The 21,219-nt window shown below is 34.4% G+C and overlaps 2 protein-coding genes across 2 annotated transcripts; one reads left to right on the forward strand and one right to left on the reverse strand.

Annotated features, from left to right (window-relative positions):
• Positions 1–1,574: 1,574 nt before the first annotated feature.
• On the reverse strand, positions 1,575–2,809 carry LOC137822267 (uncharacterized). The gene is made up of 2 exons (XM_068627155.2): positions 2,078–2,809; positions 1,575–1,619 (listed from the first exon to the last, which is right to left on the reverse strand). Exons 1-2 carry the CDS (start codon positions 2,768–2,770, stop codon positions 1,575–1,577), a joined length of 738 nt encoding a protein of 245 aa, XP_068483256.2. The 5' UTR covers positions 2,771–2,809.
• A 10,525-nt stretch (positions 2,810–13,334) lies between these two features.
• Positions 13,335–21,219, forward strand: LOC137822740 (uncharacterized). The gene is made up of 15 exons (XM_068627722.2): positions 13,335–13,719; positions 13,914–13,954; positions 14,488–14,557; positions 14,640–14,788; positions 14,976–15,071; positions 15,200–15,270; positions 15,952–16,013; positions 16,094–16,157; positions 16,290–16,374; positions 16,724–16,850; positions 17,353–17,435; positions 18,976–19,030; positions 19,954–20,081; positions 20,285–20,458; positions 20,618–21,219. The coding sequence occupies exons 1-14, from the start codon at positions 13,644–13,646 to the stop codon at positions 20,456–20,458; spliced, it is 1,281 nt and encodes a 426-aa protein (XP_068483823.1). The 5' UTR covers positions 13,335–13,643; the 3' UTR covers positions 20,618–21,219.

Consider the following 21,219-nt stretch of genomic DNA (forward strand, 5'->3'; position numbering starts at 1 on the left):
AAGATAATTAGAGAGAATTATATTACTTTTTTAATAAATAAATTAAATTAAAAAAATATTTAAAAATGTTCCAATTTTTATACACTAGAAAACAAGTCTTGCAAATAAAAATCCTAAATTTTAAATTCTAAACTCTAAATCATATATAGCAAACATTGAAAACACCTAAAGCAGAGGCCTACGATTATGTTGCAAATTTCTAGAGTCCAAAAAAGGCTTCCCTTAGCAACCATTACAGATACAGGGATCAAAACCAGACCCCACTCATGAACGTATTTCCCTAAGATTTTCCTAAATCAATAATTTACAATGAAAGAATATTTTCAGTTTCTAAAGAGTTGGCAATAATTGGGTTTTGCAATGGTAGTGCAGTGTCCATTTTTTTGCTTCAAAATATGGAAATTTATTTTCGAAAAAATGTACATTACGAGAGACAAAGAAAGTTTCTGTTTCCAAATCAAATAATTTCCATCCTTTTTGGCCATATGGATACCCGACAAACACACATTTTCGGCTACGACTATCAAATTTATCCCGCTGTCTATTTTGATTATGAGCATAACATAATGAACCAAATACTCGTAAGTGCGCGTAGCTGGGTACACATCCATGGATCACTTCATAAGGGGTTTTTCCTTTTAGAATGGAGGATGGTGTGAGATTGATTAAGTAGCCTGCAGTCAAAACGCATTCCCCCCAAAATTTAATGGGAAGATTGCCTTGAAACCGTAATGACCGAGCAACATTCAGAATATGCCGATGCTTGCGTTCGACGCGTCCATTTTGTTGCGGGGTCCCGACACAGGAAGTTTGGTGAAGGATACCTTGTTGAATGAAATAGTGTTTTAGACACATGAATTCGGTTCCATTGTCAGAGCGAACCATTTTAACACATTTGTTGTATTGCCTCTCAACGAGTGTGAAATTTTTTTTCAAAGTCACTGATACCTCTGATTTTTTCTTTTAACAAATAGATCCAAACTGCCCGTGAACAATCATCCACAATTGTCAAAAAATATGAAGCACCACAGGATGAATGAGTTTTATAAGGACCCCATAAGTCACAATGAATTAAATCAAAAATATTCAAAGCTTGATGCGCACTTAAGAAAAACTTATCTCTCATTTGTTTCGATTTTTCACAAACTTCACAAACTGTATTCAACTCATCACGAGTACATTTCCCACTTATATCAGGAAGCATTTGCACAATCTGAAATGACGGATGTCCTAATCTTTGGTGCCAAAGTGCTAGTTGATTTTCCATCTTGACATGACATGCTTGAGTCTTTCGTACCCCACGATACCAATAAAGCCCATCTTTCCGTTCACCTGCTCCAATCAGCGTCCTCGAAGTGCGGTCCTGTATAATACACAATTTATCAGTGAATGTTACAACACAATTTTCTTCATCCGTCAATTGAGGTACTGAAAGTAAATTGCATTTTAATTTGGGAACATAAAGGACATTTTTCAATTCAAGTCCTTCTTCAAGAGTCATTGTTCCCTGTTCGCAAGCTAGAACACGTTCACCATCGGGTAACCCTACGGGGCACCTTTCTATAGTTTCCTTTTCACTCAAATTTTCCAGTGACCCGGTCATATGGTTTGATGCCCCACTGTCAATAATCCACAAATCCCAAATGCTCTTACCAGTCATTTTCTCTGATTCATTTGATTTTTGTTTGCTGATCATATCAACCAGTACCTTCCATTGTTCATTGGTCAGACCTGCCATCTCAAGTTTCTTGTCGTCATTGTTGGCTTGACTGTTGCTTCCACTAGCGTGTGCCACATTTGCACGTGTCGGGTTACCTTTGTTTCGCATCCCTTGGCGTCCCCTGCCGTTCCATTTGCCTTCACTTTTTGGTCTGTCACCCCACCATTCGGGATATCCGATCAATTGGAAGCATCCCTTCATGTCATGACCATTTTTACCGCAATGAATGCACGTCATTAATTTTTCTACCATATCTCCACGCCCTTTTTCTTTGTAGTTGGCCTGCATCGCGAGACCCACGACCAACCCCCTTTCTTCCGTTGATTTGGCCATCATTCTCACTCTTTCTTCTTGTACCAACATAGCATATACACGGTTCAGAGACGGCAATGGATCTGAGGCCAGAATGTTTGATCTTACTGTCCCGTAGCTTGCGTCATCCAACCCCATAAGGAGTTGATGAACCTTCTCCTCCTCCCTTCGTTTTTCCAACTGAGCACCAATCCCACACTTGCATCCACCACACGTACAAGATGGAATTTTGTCACTGTTAGCAAGCTCATCCCAAAGGACCTTCAATTTTCCAAAGTAAGTTGCCACCACCATTCCCTCCTGCTTGCATCTTGACAAGTCCGACCTTAGTTGTTGAATTCTAGGTCCATTCACGACCGAGAATCTTTCTTTAATGTCTTCCCACAAGTTATGTGCAGTCTCAGCATATGCTACTGTGGATCGTAAGCTTGGTTCAATGGTGTTTAGAATCCAAGATACAATCATGGACTTCACGGTCCACCAATCTTCAAGGTCGGGTGCCTCATCCTCTGGTTGGATATGTGTTCCATCAATGAAGCCCCATTTTCTCCGGGCACGAAGCGAGATCTTTACTGCTCTTGCCCATTCGTCGTAATTTTCTCCGCGCAATTGGACTTGCGTGATTATGTTTCCGGGATTGTCACTCGCGTTGAGATCATATGACGAGTAGGTCTTCTTAGCACCTCCTCCTTCGTGCTCTGCTTTGTTGGCATTATTCTTTTCTGGTGCATCTGCCATGGTTGTGCACCGTTGCCTTTGCTTTGTGTTTGTCGGGTATCAGAGTTTTGTGGTCTGATACATGAAAGAATATTATTTGTTTTATTCAATCTGTCTTTCATCTATAGCAATGATACATATATATAACCATAGCATTAGAACCGTACAGAACCGTACAGATTCTTTTTCTCACATAACATCTGTAATTAAGACTAATTATAGACCCATTAATAGTGATTATATTCTTATAATTAAGTCTAATTATAGACTCATTAATAGTGATTATATTCCTGTAATTAAGTCTAATTAAGTCTAATAATGATTTTGTCCGGTAATATACAACACAGTGAGATCAAAGTACTAGGAGTATGAAAAAATTGATTTAGGATAAAAATTTCTTACCTAAGCCTAACAATTCTCTGTATAGTGCATAAAATTTTTAGAGCATCAAGGCATGTAGAGCTAAATATAACTTGGTTTCTTTAGGACCAAACTAAATTCACTCCGATCCTTTTCCCGACAAGGTTACCTTTTTTCACATAGCCAACACAATCCAAACAATTGAAGTTTTGAATGAGATTGATATGAATTACATTAGATATCCTACCCATTTTTTATTTAGCAACACTTTTATTTTAAAAGCAGAAAAGAACCCCCTCCTCCTCACGCACGTAACTTCCATTTCTTTCTCTCCCCCATCCCTCCCTTCTATCTTCTCTCTTAATTTCTCAGTTCATACTTCATCTATTTTAGAATCTGATCGGACCACGTTGTAGCTGGCGAGTTAAGGAACATTTCTATCCGATCAGATTTTTAAGCAGAATAAGTTCATTTTTACTCTAAATATCTTTTGTTCTCTGTTTTTTTCCTTAGGATTTAGTCATCAATCTTGGGTGGGGTCAGTTAAGAAGTTTAATTCTCTCAACTTATTCTACTATATACTGAATTTTTGTTCTGTTTAGATAACTTGCTTTAGCCCCGTAAATCTTGAAGCTTATCTAGACTGTGGGGAATAAAATTCTAGAAGTTGCTTGGAAAACAAACCATTGAGGTAAGGGAAGCTAAATTTAATTTTTAATAGAACCCTAGGTTAGAAGATCTGGATGTGGAAGGGATGTAGTCCCGATATTCAATTTCTCTTGCAGGGATGTTATGTGTTTATATATATATTGGGTTGTTTGTTTATATATTATTTAAATTTGTGGATATATTAGGTTTTGATGATTTACTATTAAAGTGTTAATTTTTTTATGTCAAATAGACTTTTGAATATTGTGGATCACTTTTTGAATAATATTGTATGACAGAATGATATGAAATTGAATTCATACATTTGGGATAATGTATGGACTGATGTTTGTTATGTATTAAGTATTGATGTCTATGTCACATAGACTAAGATATCAGGTGGTGAGAAGCTGATGAGGGAGTTCATGCACACCGTGACATATGAGATGCACGGCTTGGGTTGTATTGAACTTACCATGATCCTTTCTATTGGATTCACTGGTAATCTTTGGATCAGGTGTTAGTCTCTGGTAGGACTTACTTAATACGGGTCTTTCTTTCGAAAGACATTGTTTGTTGAATATTCTGGATGTGTAGATCCATGTGAGATCTATGTGATTGTTTTATTGTTGAGATTTGTAGAAAATTGAATAATTTGAGAAATTGATCATGTAATTTGGTTTTCTCTTTGGATTTAAGTATTTATATTATAAAATTCTATTTTCACTAGCTTACCCTTGCTTTTCTTGCTGTGTTTGAACTGCGATGACTATACTATGTACACAAGTAGATGACCATACAGGTGCAGGAGAGCGTTAGAGGTTTCAGAGTTTTATTTTAAGCTATGGATATGTAAATATTTGTATTTCTATAAATCCTAATCATATATTAGGAATATTTTGAAAAACTCCAAGTTTGTATAGAAACTGGTAGAATTTTTATTGTAATAGTTATGTAAATTATGGGGTGTTACATTTGACACATATATCACATTTTTTCTGTTATCCTACACTTATGCTTTGTTTACATCCGAGTGAACAATGTTTACTCGGATTGAAATGCACGGATTTTTTTTGTTTGTTTCTATTCAATTGCACAGATTGGAGGGCGCTGATTTGCGAGAGAGAGATAAAAGCCATCTTCTCTGCTAAGCATTAAAAAGTTTAAATTACCTTTAATTTTTAAAATTTAAAAACAAAATAATATATAAAAAAATAAAAAATAAAATAATAATAGTAAATAAAATAATACAAATAAAAATAAATATAAATGTAAATGAATAACTTAATAATAATTAAAATAAATTTATTAAATAATAATTAAAACAAAATTATTAAATAATAATATTAACAATAATAAAAATTAATTTTAATTTTGATTTGATTTTATGAAAATAATTTTTATATGTATTTATAAAATTTTAATTAACTAAAATTAACACAAAAATATCTGATATTTTATTATTTAAATTTTTTTAAAGAAAGGGTAAATTTTTAAATTTATATTTTACACTTTTAAAAAAAGAAATCTCTTACAACCATTATATCACACACAAACTTCAATCAACTTTCCTCACACATCCACTATAATATACCATAATCCAAATAACCTTACTTTCTTAACACTTTCCTCTCAAATCACTACAAATCCACTTCCTCAAATCCTCTCCTCAATCCAAACACAACCTTAAAGAAAAAGTGGCTTTTGAACACATAAGACACACAAAAATAAGTACATATACCTCCCTTTTTTGTTATTTTTTTAAAAATAAAAGCTTTCACGTTAGACATCATTATACAACTTGAGATATCAGCGCTAGGCTGACACCTCAAGTAACAACAATTATTTGTCATCACATGAAAAAAAAAATATTATTAAAAAAAAGAAGAAGAAAGAAACTACAAAAATATGGGGGACTAGACCAAAACACATATGTTAAAAAAACGATACATAGGTATTCATAAAGAATTCTAAGAACAGACTAGATGGAAACCTATTATACCAATGAAAAGATTCTCAATGAATAAATCCTAAATTAGCCAACTTAAACATTTGTCATAGCAGTAAACATAGCACAAACCAAAACAGAATCACATTTCAGCCAGACATTAGTAAGTCCCATATTTTGAGTTTCCTCCATAGCATGTATAACCTCATAAAACTAAGTAGCCAGTGCAGTCTGAACTTCAAGAAACACAGAAAAAGTTCCAATAAATTCTTCCATACTCCCACGAAAAATACCTCAACAAGTAGCAAGACCAGGATATTGTTGATTTTGGCTTAATCCCAAGTCCCACATCGGTGGGTTCATTGTTTGGGAAGGAGGTTTGAGGGTTATAAATTAAACTCTCCCCCTTCACTGTTAAATATCCCAATTTGTAATATCTTCTCTCATAGTAATAAAAGTGAGCTGTTTTTGCTGTGCTCGGAGATTAGGCTAAACAGGTCGAACTCCGTTAACAATTTTCGGGTGTGTTCTTTCCTCTTTATCTCTTTTATTATTCCGCTTTATTTATTCAATATTATTTGTCGGGTAGCTCTGTTAGGGTTTTGTTTTAGTGGGAAAATTACCCGTTTTTCCCAACAAGTGGTATCAGAGCCGAAGGTTCGCCTTGGGTTGTTTGAAATTATTTGTAATATTGAATATTATATTGTGAGTCTGTAATGGCAAATTCGGATCAAGAAGGGAAGGCTCTGCAAGATGCAAATGTTGCAGAAAGCAAAAGTGATGTGTTGATTGTCTCGCTTTCAGCATCATTGCATCCAGATGAGTGGATATTGGATTCAGGTTGTACCTATCATATGTGTCCCATTCGGGAATGGTTCTTTGATTTTCAAGAACTCGATGGCGGGGTTGTTTACATGGGTAATGATAATCCATGTAAGACAGTCGGGATAGGTTCAATCAAGTTGCGGAATCACGATGGATCCACCAGAATTTTGCGGGATGTACGGTACGTGCCAAAGTTGAAGAAGAATCTCATCTCATTGGGGGCTTTAGAATCTAAAGGCCTAGTTGTGACGATGCGAGATGGAATTCTTAAAGCAACTTCAGGAGCACTGGTGATGTTGAAAGGCGTGAGGAAGAACAATTTGTATTACTACCAAGGTAGTACAGTGGTGGGGACAGTAGCGGCAACAACTTCTAGCACTAAGAAGGATGCTGAGGCAACGAAGTTGTGGCATATGAGGTTGGGACATGCTGGAGAGAAATCCTTGCAAATTCTTACCAAGCAAGGATTGTTGAAAGGTACGAAGGCTTGCAAACTTGAATTTTGTGAGCATTGTGTTCTGGGAAAACAACGAAGAGTGAAGTTTGGCACTGCAATTCACAATACCAAGGGTATTCTGGATTATGTGCATTCAGATGTGTGGGGACCTGCCAAGACTCCGTCAATCGGAGGTAGGCATTATTTTGTCACTTTTGTTGATGATTTTTCCAGAAGAGTTTGGGTGTTTACTATGAAGAACAAAAATGATGTGCTTGGAATTTTCCTTAAGTGGAAAGCTCAAGTTGAAAACCAGACAGGAAGGAAGATTAAGGTTCTCCGAACAGATAATGGAGGAGAATACAAGAGTGATCCGTTCCTGAAGGTATGCCAAGATTGTGGCATAGTTCGGCACTTCACTGTTAGAAAAACACCACAACAGAATGGGGTTTCGGAGCGTATGAACAAGACACTTGTGGAGAAAGTTCGTTGTATGTTGTCTAATGCTGAGTTAGGCAGAGAGTTTTGGGCTGAGGCTGTGACATACGTTCAACATCTCGTCAATCGTTTGCCATCATCTGCTATAGATGGCAAAACCCCGTTAGAGGTATGGTCTGGAAAACCTGCAACTGATTATGATTCTTTGCATGTTTTTGGTTCTATTGCATATTATCATGTGATTGAATCAAAGTTGGATCCACGGGCAAAGAAAGCTCTTTTCATGGGCTTTAGTCCTGGAGTGAAGGGATACCGTTTGTGGTGTCTAGAGGCAAAGAAGACGATTATCAGCAGGGATGTTACCTTTGATGAATCTGCCATGTTAAAGAAGGTAAATCCAGAAGGAGCTGATAGTACTCCGCAACAGGTGGAGTGTGCCCGGAAGCAGGTGGAGTTTGAGCCGACAGTGGTGATCCCAACACGAAATACCACAAGTGACTCTCCTATGGCAGAAGAAGAGTCAGATGAGGAAGAGGTTCCTACCCAAGAATCTCAACAGCAATCAGTGCCAATTGCAGTTAGAAGACAGAGACGAGATATTCAGAAGCCTGCTCGTTTCATGGATATGGTTGCCTATGCACTTCCAGTTGTTGATGACATTCCATCCACTTACCCAGAAGCCATTTTGAGTTCAGAGAGTGGTAATTGGGCAGGTGCGATGAAAGAGGAGATGCAATCTTTGAATAAGAACAAGACGTGGAAGCTGGCACAATTACCAAAAGGTAAAAAGGCAATTGGGTGCAAATGGGTATTTGCAAAGAAAGAAGGATTTCCTAATAAAGAAGATGTTCGCTACAAGGCAAGGTTGGTTGCTAAAGGCTTTGCTCAGAGGGAGGGAATTGATTATAATGAGGTATTTTCTCCAGTTGTAAAACATTCCTCCATTCGAATTTTGTTGGCCTTGGTAGCACAGTTGAATTTGGAGCTTGCTCAACTTGATGTAAAGACCGCGTTCCTACACGGTGATTTGGAGGAGGAAATCTATATGACTCAACCAAAAGGATACAAGGTTGATGGTAAAGAAGATTGGGTTTGTAAACTTAGCAAATCGTTGTACGGACTGAAACAATCTCCGAAACAGTGGTACAAACGATTTGATAAGTTCATGAAGGATCAGAAGTACAAGAGAAGCAAATATGATCACTGTGTGTATTTGCGCAGACTTGAAGATGGTTCCTACATTTACTTACTCTTATATGTTGATGATATGCTGATTGCAGCAAAGAGCCAAGTTGAGATTGACAGGTTAAAGGCTCAGTTGAGTAAAGAGTTCGAGATGAAGGATTTGGGGGAAGCCAAGAAGATTCTCGGCATGGAGATAAACAGGGACAGAGAGAGGGGAAAACTTTGGCTGTCACAGAAGCAGTATTTGCAGAAGGTACTACAACGTTTTGGTATACACGAAGATACAAAACCTGTAAGTACCCCACTTGCTCCTCATTTGAAATTGAGTAGCCGTTTATCTCCGACGACTAATGAAGAACGAGAATACATGGCGAAAGTCCCATATGCAAATGCAGTTGGAAGCTTGATGTATGCAATGGTGTGTACAAGACCAGATATTTCACAGGCTGTGAGTGTTGTTAGTAGGTACATGCATGATCCGGGCAAGGGTCATTGGCAAGCTGTGAGATGGATTCTACGGTACCTCCAAAATACCTTAGATGTTGGATTGACATTTGAGCAAGATGAATCACTTGGTCAATGCATAGTTGGATATTGTGATTCTGATTATGCAGGTGATTTGGATAAGCGACGGTCTACTACTGGTTATTTGTTCACTTTAGCAAAAGCGCCAGTTAGTTGGAAGTCTACCTTGCAGTCTACGGTGGCTTTGTCTACGACAGAGGCAGAGTATATGGCGATTACAGAGGCTGTGAAGGAAGCAATTTGGCTTCATGGGTTGCTTAAAGACTTGGGAGTTGGTCAGAAACAACTTGAGTTATATTCTGACAGTCAGAGTGCTATTCATTTAGCAAAGAATCAAGTCTTTCATGCACGGACGAAGCACATTGATGTTCGCTATCACTTTGTGCGTGAGATTCTCGAAGAAGAGGAGATTGTTCTCCAGAAGATTCACACTACGGAGAATCCTGCAGATATGCTCACCAAGGTGGTTACAAGGACCAAGTTTGAACACTGTTTAGACTTGGTTAATATCTTGCACATTTGAAGTTGGCGTCCGGAGGCGCAAATTTGAAGCACTGTAAAGTTTGTTTTTGTTATGTTTTGAGAAGATTTGTTTTAGGTGAGACTTGAAATTAAGCCAAGGTGGAGATTTGTTGATTTTGGCTTAATCCCAAGTCCCACATCGGTGGGTTCATTGTTTGGGAAGGAGGTTTGAGGGTTATAAATTAAACTCTCCCCCTTCACTGTTAAATATCCCAATTTGTAATATCTTCTCTCATAGTAATAAAAGTGAGCTGTTTTTGCTGTGCTCGGAGATTAGGCTAAACAGGCCGAACTCCGTTAACAATTTTCGGGTGTGTTCTTTCCTCTTTATCTCTTTTATTATTCCGCTTTATTTATTCAATATTATTTGTCGGGTAGCTCTGTTAGGGTTTTGTTTTAGTGGGAAAATTACCCGTTTTTCCCAACAGATATCTCCTAACAACCCCACCCCATCAATGTTAATTTTAACTCAGTTTGATGAAAGAAACTTCAATCTAACAGAAAGAGGACATAGAACCTTGCAGAATACCAAAAAACTTTAACACATTAAAATCTGATTTAACAATTTTGAGGCAAAGAATTTTGTAAAAGGCAAAACTTTAATAAACCATAATTAAGAAAAACACCCTCTCCCTAGTCTAGCCTCGCTCAAAATTTCCGAATGCAGATTTGATAGAATATATACCATTGTCAAATTTTTTCCATTTCCAATTATCTTTATTTGTTTAAACATTGTTTTTTAACACATTTAAGAATATTTCAACCATGATTTCCCCATTCAAACTAACTATGAGTTACCATGAAGAGAAAATGATCACTTCATGCTTTTGTCCTCCACATCCGGTTTTCTTATCAGAACACGTTTTAGTAACTAAAAAGAATACATATACACTATTTTTCATAAAACTTTGGAACATGCCAAAATAGAGAGTAAAAATGGGTCTTTGGCATATCTTCGACTATGGAAATTAGTTTAGAAGGGTTGGATTTATTTAATTTTTGACTTGCAGTTGAGTTTTTCTCTCTCTTATTTATCCTTTATTTAATCTCTTAACAACTCTTCAACTTCATAGATCTCTGTAGCCACCGTATGCCGCCGGGGACCATGGTGCAGTGTTGGTTGGTAATAACTTTTTTTTTGTATCACTATGAGTTAAAGTGAATGATTGAAAAATAAAGTGTGAAATGAAAAAAAAAACGATAAATAATTAAGCTGGATTATTTGTTAGTACAAATATAATAAAATTTGATGATTGCAGAATTTTTTTTATCAACTTCTGGCATTAAAAATTGTAATAGTTTGCTTATATTGTAAAAATAATTTTCAATAATCATGTTATAATTAACCAAATATCGGTTATTGTTGCATCAGCTTTCAAAACTTCTACTTGTATATATCACTTATTTAATTTGTTGGACTTGTATTTTATTTTATTTTTTGCATAATGGAATAAACATTTTAGAATTAGGTATTACTATTTATATTTCAAAGTGGTCACTACGAAATATATCTTTTATATTTCAAAATGACAATCTTAAAATTTAGTTTTTATATTCTTAACTAGCTATTCACAATTAGTTATATATGATTTTTATTTTAATTTGCATAAATGTATTTTGTAAATGTAAAAAGCATAATGAAAAATAACTTTTTTCGAGATATATAAAATAAATTCTAGAATAAAGATGCTATAATGAATAATTTTGAAATTTATTTAATTTTTATATTAAAAAAAGTGTAGAACGTTTTTTTACATATGTAGAAAAAGACAATTTCTTCTTGCATTCCTACATTTTTCTTCCCTCACAAGGTTGCACAAAGACAAAATTGTTCCTATATAAGACTGTACATTTATTTTTTTGCATTATGGATTATGAAATCTGATAATTTTTCGAATTAACGTTTCCAGTAAAATTTTGGATTGGTGTGTCCAGTAATCTCTCAGATTGGTGCTTCTGGTAGTACATGAATGACAGTGTTAATCCAAAATAAAAAAATCAGAATATCCATAATTGAAAAAACATTCCGGATCCGCCAATCTGTAATTCAAAATATGCATTCTGGATTCAAAAATCCATAATAAAAAAAAATCATTTTGGATCCACCAATCCGTAATAGAAATTAAGTTTCAGAATTCAACAATCCAGAAAATCAACAATTTATGCAAACTTTGCTTCTAGAGCACCCCCTCATCCGGAAAACAACATTATTCACTTCCAGATTGATGAATCCGTCACACTCCCAAAGCCCGAATTCAAATAACATGTGAAGGTCAGTTTCAGGATTTATAAAATTGTGGAGGTGCAGAAAGAAAATTGTAGGGGTGCAGAAAAAACCGCCGTAGAAAATATGAGCCATAAAAATGGGCCGGGCCGAATCCTTCAAATTGGGCTGATCCATTAGCAAGCATGACGTGACAGTCTCGTCAGTTAAAACACGCATTTAGTTTTTAAAATAAAATATTATAAATCAAAAGCATACTTCTAGCATGCTTTCTTTGACCACTACACTCAACAATTTCCTTTTCAACATTTCTTTAAATCCTTTTCATAGTCCATGAAATCAAATTTGGCTAATATTTTGAATTAAAATTATTGTATTCATATATTTTATCTCTTATAATAAAGTCAATAAATACTTTGTTGGTGCTTTTGGTTTATAATGTTTAATATTAATTTATTTTAGTGGAAAATATTAAACATATTGGTAAAGTTGTGACCTATGAAGATCGGACACTCCTCTTAAATGACGTGTCGGCGTCTGATATTTGTATTAGATACTGATACTCGTATGACACCTACAAGACACGTATCTATGAAGTGTCCAATTTAAAAAGTATTTGTTAGATTTATGACAATTCTAGTACGATTTTAATACAATTTAAAAAATAAAAATACATTAATTTTCTAAAAATTCAAACTTTATTGTATAAATTGTTATTGTGATTATAAAAATAAGAAACAAACCCTTATGAACGAGTTATGAAAAACATTTTTATGTTCCAAAAAATAATCTTGAACATACTTGTGAACATAAATATTTATTATCAATTTATATAATTCTTAATTATATAATATGTAGATCCGAATTTTCATATCTTCCATTTTAAAAATTTTACATATTTTTGTGTCTGTATTGTATCAGTGTCCCTATCTGTATTACATAGGTTGTTGTCAACCCTAAATTAAATTACGGTATATTGCCCTATCCAAAAGAATCAGTTGGCCTTCTATAACAACAAATATTGCTGTTATTAAAACACATTCTTTATCAATCCAACTATAATTAATAAAAATATATTTAGGGGACGGTATGATGTTAGTGTTAATGTTCCTAGCCACTAATTCTTAATAAACAAATTAGTTATTATGTAGTGATTGGTCATAGGAATTAGCGAGAGATAATTGAGGGTTTGAATTATTAGATCCTGCTGAGTCAGATTTGAGTATATCCAAAGGAGATAAAGGTGGAAGAAAAAGTAATAATTAATGTTCCTTAGCCAGAACCGGAAAGCGTCGGTTATTTCTTTATCTTTTTTTTTTTCTTTCAATAACAAAATTCAACTAACTCTAGAATTTTAAATAATTTTAATAAGGAATCCATGCCTGATAATAAGATAACCGTGTAAAAATATTTAAAAATAAAAATAAAAAATGGATGATAAATATTAAAAATGTGGAAGGTGAAAGAAGAAAACGTGTTTGTGAAATTGCACACGTGTTGGAACTGTTACTAGGATGGTTGGGGTGTGTTGTGTTGTGTTGTGCTGTGATGATGGAGTTAGGTAAGAGCACAGCACAGGAATGTTGAGCTGAGCTTGAGCTCGTTGGATTGGACAGGTCAGCGCCAACTTTAATAACAAAACCAAATCCTACCATCCGATCATAATAACCCTTCAACTTCATTCTTCCATCAATTTCTGTTCTGTTCTCTCTCTCTCTCTCTCTCTCTCTTTCTCACTCTCCAACACGCGCAGACACACAGCTTCTTCTCCCTTTCAGCAACCATGGAGAGGGTCATCGGCGGCAAGTTTAAGACTGGTCGGAAAATCGGAAGCGGTTCTTTTGGAGAAATTTATATTGGTCAGCACCACCATATGTTTCTTTCTCTCTCCTTTTTCTTTCTATTTTTTGAACTGGATTGGGGTATGTTGCTGTAATTTGGGAGGCATCGTTTTTCCTGTTTTATAGATCTTCATCTATCTCTGTGTGTATTGTTGTATGTATGTATGTCTGCATATGCTGATCATTGCTTGCTCTTTTTCGTTTTTTTTCAGCCTCAAATATGGACACCTCGGAAATTGTTGCCATCAAGATGGTTAGTCTTCTTTTATTGTTTCTGGGTTTCAGCTACTTTATCATCTAACTCGAATTTCGTTCGTGTTGAATATTGGGTAGAGTACTAGGACCGGCTTAGGTTCATTATTTGTTTTTACAAATGACCGGAAAAGGATCGTTTTTCTTTTCGTTTATTTAATTGTTTACAAATATTTATGTAAAAATAGTGAAAAATGTTAATACAAATGTTTTGGAATAAGAAATGAAGTCAATAATTTGATGTTGATGTAATTATTTGTTGAGACAGAAAATAGAAATGTAAATTAGGTTCTTAATTATGTGTGCTTGTCCAGCATGCGCATGGTGGATGGGGATAAGTGTTGGGATGGGCACAGTCTGTAGTGTGCATAAATGAATGAAAGCTTGGGTCAAAATTTAGTAGAGAACTTTGCTTGGTTGATGTTTGCAGTTGTCTTTTGCCCTTCTTTTGGTAGTCTGCTGCATATGCAGTTATTAAAGGATCAATACATATGGTCTAATTGTGACTTATGGTGCCGTGTTCTGATGTTGTAGGAAAACAAGAAGACCAAACATCCACAGCTATTGTATGAGGCAAAGTTATATAGTATTCTTCAAGGAGAAAGTAAGTTATATGGAAGAAGCACCTCAATAATTTAAGAAGCTATTTTTTTTTCTCTAAATTCCTCTTGCTCCTTGGAGTTTAGGTGGTGTTCCAAGTATGAAGTGGTGCGGTACTGATGGAGACAATAATGTTCTAGTCATTGATCTTCTGGGACGGAGTCTTGAAGACTTTTTTGTCTATTGCGGGAGGAACTTTTCATTAAAAACAGTTTTGATGTTGGCTGATCAGATGGTAACCACTTATTCATGTCTGCATTGCTTAAGTTTTCTAGGAACCTGCATTTGTTCCTTCCTGACTATTCTATTCCTATGTTTCTTGCAAATTACTGTATTAGTTTTGTCTACGTCTTAGCTAATGCTTGCATCCATGGGAATTATCAATAGAAAATTAAAAGTCAATTTTGTTAACTTGACTCCAGCTGACAAGAATAGAGTACCTGCATTCCAAGGGATTTTTGCATAGAGACATCAAACCAGATAATTTTCTTATGGGTCTCGGGAGGAAATCAAATCAGGTAACATCAGCAAAATTCATTCTATTTATTGGCTCACTTAGGTGGACTGTTTTCCTCTCGATAGTTCCTTTTATACTTACAACTTACAAGTTCTCTTATATGTTTTCTGCAATTTGTTACATTTACAGGTTTATATTATTGATTTCGGACTGGCAAAAAGATATAGGGATCCAAACACAAATAAGCATATTCCTTACAGGTATGTTTTTTTTCTTATTAGATTTGTTTTATATTTATTATCTTTTCATGCCATGCATTGATGTTTTCCAGGTCTAGCAGTGTCTTGTTCTATAAGGATTTCCAGTGTCAAATGAATTTGATTGCTTTTCCTTCTACCAGGAAGCTTTCCTTTTGATTTTCAGTATACATGTATTTGCTTATTTTTATGATAATGTATCAACTAACGAAGTACAGTTTTCCTGTTTCTTATTTTTTAATGTTTTACTTAAGTTTTGGAGGTGGAACTGAATGATATCATTTTGTTTTAATCTCATGGTGGCTTGACATGTAATTAAAATTAAAATAACAAAAAACCAATAAGGAACAGTATACAAAGTGTTCTTTATTGAATACCATGTAAGAAATATTCTTCATTCAAAAATTGTATACTTGTAATCTTGTAATCACCAAGATTTTGTAAGTGGTTGAGTCATTGCCTCTATCTCCATCCTTGCATTGTATTTTACTAAAATGGATATTATATTCTTTTGTTTTTCCAAAGTAATAAGACGAACATTGTTGTTTACCACTCAAATAGTTCTTTTCCTGAATTCTTCTGACTGATTTATTCGCAGTGTTGCTTGTGCTTTACCAGTTTTAGTTTAATTAGCAAAGATATCATTGCCTAATATTTGTTTTAACGTTGATAAACTTATTACAGAGAGAATAAAAGCTTAACAGGAACTGCACGTTATGCAAGTTGCAACACTCACATGGGAATTGGTGAGCAGAATTAACTTTTACCTCTATAAATACAACTTATAACCTACAAATTGCCCACAAATTGTTCTTTGTTTTGTCAGAACAAAGTCGCCGAGATGATCTGGAGTCTCTTGGCTATGTTCTAATGTACTTTTTAAGAGGAAGGTATGTTTCTCCTATTCATTGTAATTTCCCAGGCATCCTCATTTAGAAACGAAATAGTGCATGTAACGTATATCAATGGCATTGTTTTTTCTGGTAACTATATGGTTTGACTATCTGGTTCTGGCATTTCAGCCTTCCTTGGCAGGGTTTGAAAGCTGCCACCAAGAAGGAAAAATATGACAATATTTGTGACAAGAAGTTATCGACTCCCATTGAGGTATATCCCGGTTTTCAATTTCATCAAACAGTTGAATTCCCTTCACCAGTACAGTTTTCAGTTTTCTTTTACACTGAACCTCATACTGTGGCTCACTTTGGCTAGTGGAAATGTGGAATATATTTGGATTAGGGTAGATTCTCCTTCCTGCCCTTTTCTATTTCTTGTCAAGGGTGGGAGGAAAGGACTGTGTTGGCAAATTGAGTAGGAAATGGAAATTAGAATTATGAAAAACAAGACATAACAACGACAATCCTTAAGTTTTAGTTCTTCTCTTGTACATTTTCTTATTGAAGTTGTCTGTCCCTTACATGTTTACTAATTTCTGTTTCCGATTTCTTGTTATTAGATGCTCTGCAAGTCATATCCTGTGGAGTTTGCTACATACTTTCATTATTGCCAATCTTTGACATTTGATCAACACCCAGATTATGGATACTTGAAGCGCCTGTTTCGTGATTTGTTCAAACGAGAAGGTATTGGCTGTATGTTTAACATATTCTTGATTTCAAATACTTTATCTGCTAGTTTGAAATATAGCCTGCTGTTTCTTGAAGATGACAATGCTCATATGCAATGATTGCTTTCAATATTAAATGCAGAAGTATGATATGTAAATAGCATCATCCAGTATTTAACATTTTTTCATCTTTCATCTAGTCATTCTACATTTTGTGCCAGAGTATCTTTATTTTGGCACAAAATTATTCTTGAGGGTATAGAGCTAATGGTTGGAGAGAAGCCCAACTTCAGTACAAAGCCATTTATCTTACTTTTATGGTCTATTGTTTCTACTCTTTATTCTTTTTCCACAAGCACAAGGTGTGGAATTTTATGAATTATTTTATTTAATTCTTAATGTTTGTCATTGTTACCGATCTTGGGGTTTTCAAAGTTTCAGTTATCATATTTCTACGGGTTTTGAGTGTATGCATCTTCTCTTTTTAACAATTTTTATTTGCTGATCTTAATGAGCAGGATACGATTCCGACTATATATATGACTGGACCATCCTAAAATATCAGAAGTTGCAACAGACAAAGAAACAAAATCAATCATCTGTTAGTACCTTCTTTGACTATATTGCTTGCTATAATATGTTTTCCCTTGGGTTTGAAATTTTCGTCAAAGCTTCGTCATCTGTTGTGATGATGAAATTGTGGCAGAAAAAATAAAATAGGGAAGAAGAGGAAATATAATATGTTGGAATATTTTGAACTAAGAGCAAGGAATATGATATTTCATTCTATTGATCAGCAATGTTTACATGTATAATTATTGAAAGAGCAAAAGTTGACTGACAAATAAGAGATATTATTCTCAATAACTAACACACTTCTCCTTAAGTAAGAGTGTGAGCGTATTATGAATTTATTTGCTCTTCAAACTGAGACAGACATATAAAGTCACATGCAATACATAAATCTTATCTTCTGTCTTAAGAACTTGAATTTATTGTCAGGTAGTGTCTTGGTGAAAACATATGCAACATGGTTTTCTGTTTTGTAGTTAGCAAGAGTAACATCTCTATTTTTCTGCACTTATCTTAAGAAAATAACTTATATGTTGAAATGCTTAGTTTTTCCATAAAAAACGGTATTATAGTTGTTCCACTCCATCTCTTTCTTGAATACCTTCACAAGACTTGAGTTGTTTCCTTTCAATGAAGGTGTTTCATCAATTCTAGAATAAGCAAAATCTCTTCCCAACAATTTTATTTTGTTAATAATACCCAATAATGTTTTTAAGTATTCCTTGATTTTCTAAGACTCTAATCCCCTCATTAAATTAAGGATTTGCATTCTTTCATTTCTAGCATATTCTTCATTCAAATAATCCCAAATTTCTTTTGTTGATTTGAAAGCTATGATTCTTGTGAAGATGGTTGAAGAAACACCAGCATACATGACTTTGCTTTTGCCTTGGTTTTTTGTTGTTGTGACTTTTGATTTGGGCCATAGTTAGGATTTGGAATATCGTGAATTGAGAGCAAGGAGTTTGATATTTTATTGATCAACATTTACATTTATAATTATTGAAAGAGAAACAATAGTCTTTCAAATTGCTCCTCAAGTAAAAGTAGTAACGGACTAACTTGCTCTTCAAGTAAAATTGTTAGCCTATTAAGAATTTATTTGCTCATTAAACTGAAATAGAAATATAAAGTCATGGCAATATATAAATCAATTATTTAACATGCGAGTTTGTGATCTGTTACTTTTCTTATTTTCACATTGAAATCAAAACCATTTTGTATTGGTATAAAATATTCAATACATATATGTAATATATCAAATGAGAAGTCTTTATTATGACAATACATGAATGGTCAAGATTAAAAGTTAGTTAGTGGTCACATGACGTCTTATAAAAGTCTTGCATGTTTTTTTGTCTATTTATATTTGATTTAATGGTCTATATTTGTTGTTTTCTTTTCGTACAATGAGAGTTTTTATTTGATATGTTTTCTATATGTGTGTGTATTAGTATTATAGCTTGCATTTACTTGAGTGTATTAGTTTATATGGATTTTCTAATAGTTTTCACATTAAACTTTCTTGATATTATTCTCTTACTGGATTTTGTTTTGACGATTTGCAGCCTTCAGCTGCATTGCCTAGCAATCTAGAATCAGCAGTTGTGGAAAAGCATAAAGGTAACTTCAATCTTGTATCATATGATTGAAGGATGTTTTATTATAGAGATACTTATCCTAGAAAAACAGTATTCTACCAAGTTTATGATTTGCATGCTGAGATTTGTATTTTCTTGCAGATTGAATTGGAATTTAAAGGGACATTTTAAGCTTACTGAAAGAAAACTAAAAGAAAAATAAATTATTGGTGCTTATACAGAAGTGAGTTGGGTTCAATGTTTTCAAAACTAGACTGGTTATTGACTACTAGTTCAAGGTTTAATAATTCAATTACAGTCAAATGCATATTAGCGAAATATTAGTTACAATTAAATAATGCATAAAATAATATTTAAGAAATACAATATTATATCTTTATATCTCTAAAAATTAAAAAGAAAACATCATTTTTGGATTCTCAACATTCAATATATACATAAAAGTCACAATCAAATATATCATAGTACTTTGATCTAATTTTGAACATTACTAAACAATGCCATTAATGATAAAATGTCTACATTCATAAAGAAGTGGAAAATTATATACTTTAGTTTGGTTTTTCATTTTTTAAGAAAAGATCAAAACCAAAAGTCATATTAAGCATTTTCATCAATCCATGGTAAACTGGTTTTGACTGATTTTCCATTTCGATTAACTTTCCGTAAGGTTGGTTTAGTCTGGTTTTCAGAACATAGTTTAATTTTCATTGGACTTTGTTGTCCCCGAAAACAACTTGATAACTTCTGATATTCTAAGATTGTGATCAATACTCAATGTGGATAGATATTTCCCATTTAACTGTTTCTATTATTATATTTGTTGTTGTTATGGGATGTTGAGTGTCTTGTTTCCAACCTGGGATACATAAGTCGTTATGACAAGTTTTTGCTTACTGTAATAGTGTTGAACTAAGATGCCTATGCTTTACATTCCCTTTTCAGGAGCCAATGATTCAACTCATGTTAATGTAACAAAAATGTTAGCCAGTCTGGAACTCCCAAATGCACGTGTGCAGCCTAAGCCATCTAATGCTCCGAATCTGGATGCCAAGATTCGGACTGAGAAACATGTAAGTCACCTCAATGAAATTTCTGCCACTGGCTTCGTTGTGTATCCCTCATCTAAAAGTAAAAAGTATATCCTCTGAATTTCTTGCAGATGGTGCCGTTTCTATTTTTTGCATGTTAGGAGTTGTTAGTTCAATTATACTGATCTTTGATTTGAATTTTGTTTGGCTTAAAATATTCATTTGTTTGAGACAAATTTTTGCAGGGCGTGAACAATATTCCATCTACTTCCTCTGCCTTGCCCAAATCCTCTACAAGAAATGTCTCGAAACCAGAAAAGCCCACAGGAACCTCAAACCTTGGTCGTGTATTTGGGAGTAATTCCCGTGCTTCAAGCAGCTGGATTCCTTCACTACGCCGAATTTCTTCGGCCAAATAGGTAAGAAAATCACTTATCTAGAATATGAACTTGAACTCTGCTATATAATGAATCACGCTCTCAATTTTTTAGTTACTGATTGCTGTATTTTGACATTTTATGCCATAACTGTAGAATATTTTGCTGAGCCACTGACTCTGTTTGTTTCTTATAAAACAGGTTTATGAAGGTGTGACTTGGAGCTCTTTTAACATTTGCTAATGTCATGTATTCATTTCACTCCACCAGCGGAACATTAAATTAAGACTGTAATGACAAGCATGATACAGTGACATGACAAGCTTCCTGCACATGACACTAATACTAAATGTATGGGCGGATTCATTGTTGCTAAGTGAGATTGATGCTGTCATTTTTAAGAGTTGGAAAGAGGGAAAGGAAGTAAGGGAGTATGGACGATTTTAAAGAACGAGGCATGCTGGTGGATGTCCCAAACGAGGCCCAAGGTAACGAGGCCCAGGGTAATTTGTTGGTAGGCCTTGAACTGTAAGAGTTTGGCGGGGTTGCATTGTTTTCTCTAATCATGATGAATCAAACTTGTATGTGTGTGGGCAAGCTACAATCATTCTTATTATACCTTTTCTTGTTATTTTATTTTTTCTATTCATCATTTGTTTTTCTTTCAAACATTCTCTACAAAAAATTAGTTGTCATTTCTTTGTACAGTTAGTTTTCTCATCATGAGTATAATCACATTGTACCTCAATCCCAACAAGGGAATTCTTCATAATTCAATCCAATTCATGACGATTTGAAACTAA

Source organism: Phaseolus vulgaris, chromosome 9 (assembly GCF_051622355.1).
Source record: "Phaseolus vulgaris cultivar YP4 chromosome 9, ASM5162235v1, whole genome shotgun sequence".
Taxonomy (NCBI): Eukaryota; Viridiplantae; Streptophyta; class Magnoliopsida; order Fabales; family Fabaceae; genus Phaseolus; species Phaseolus vulgaris.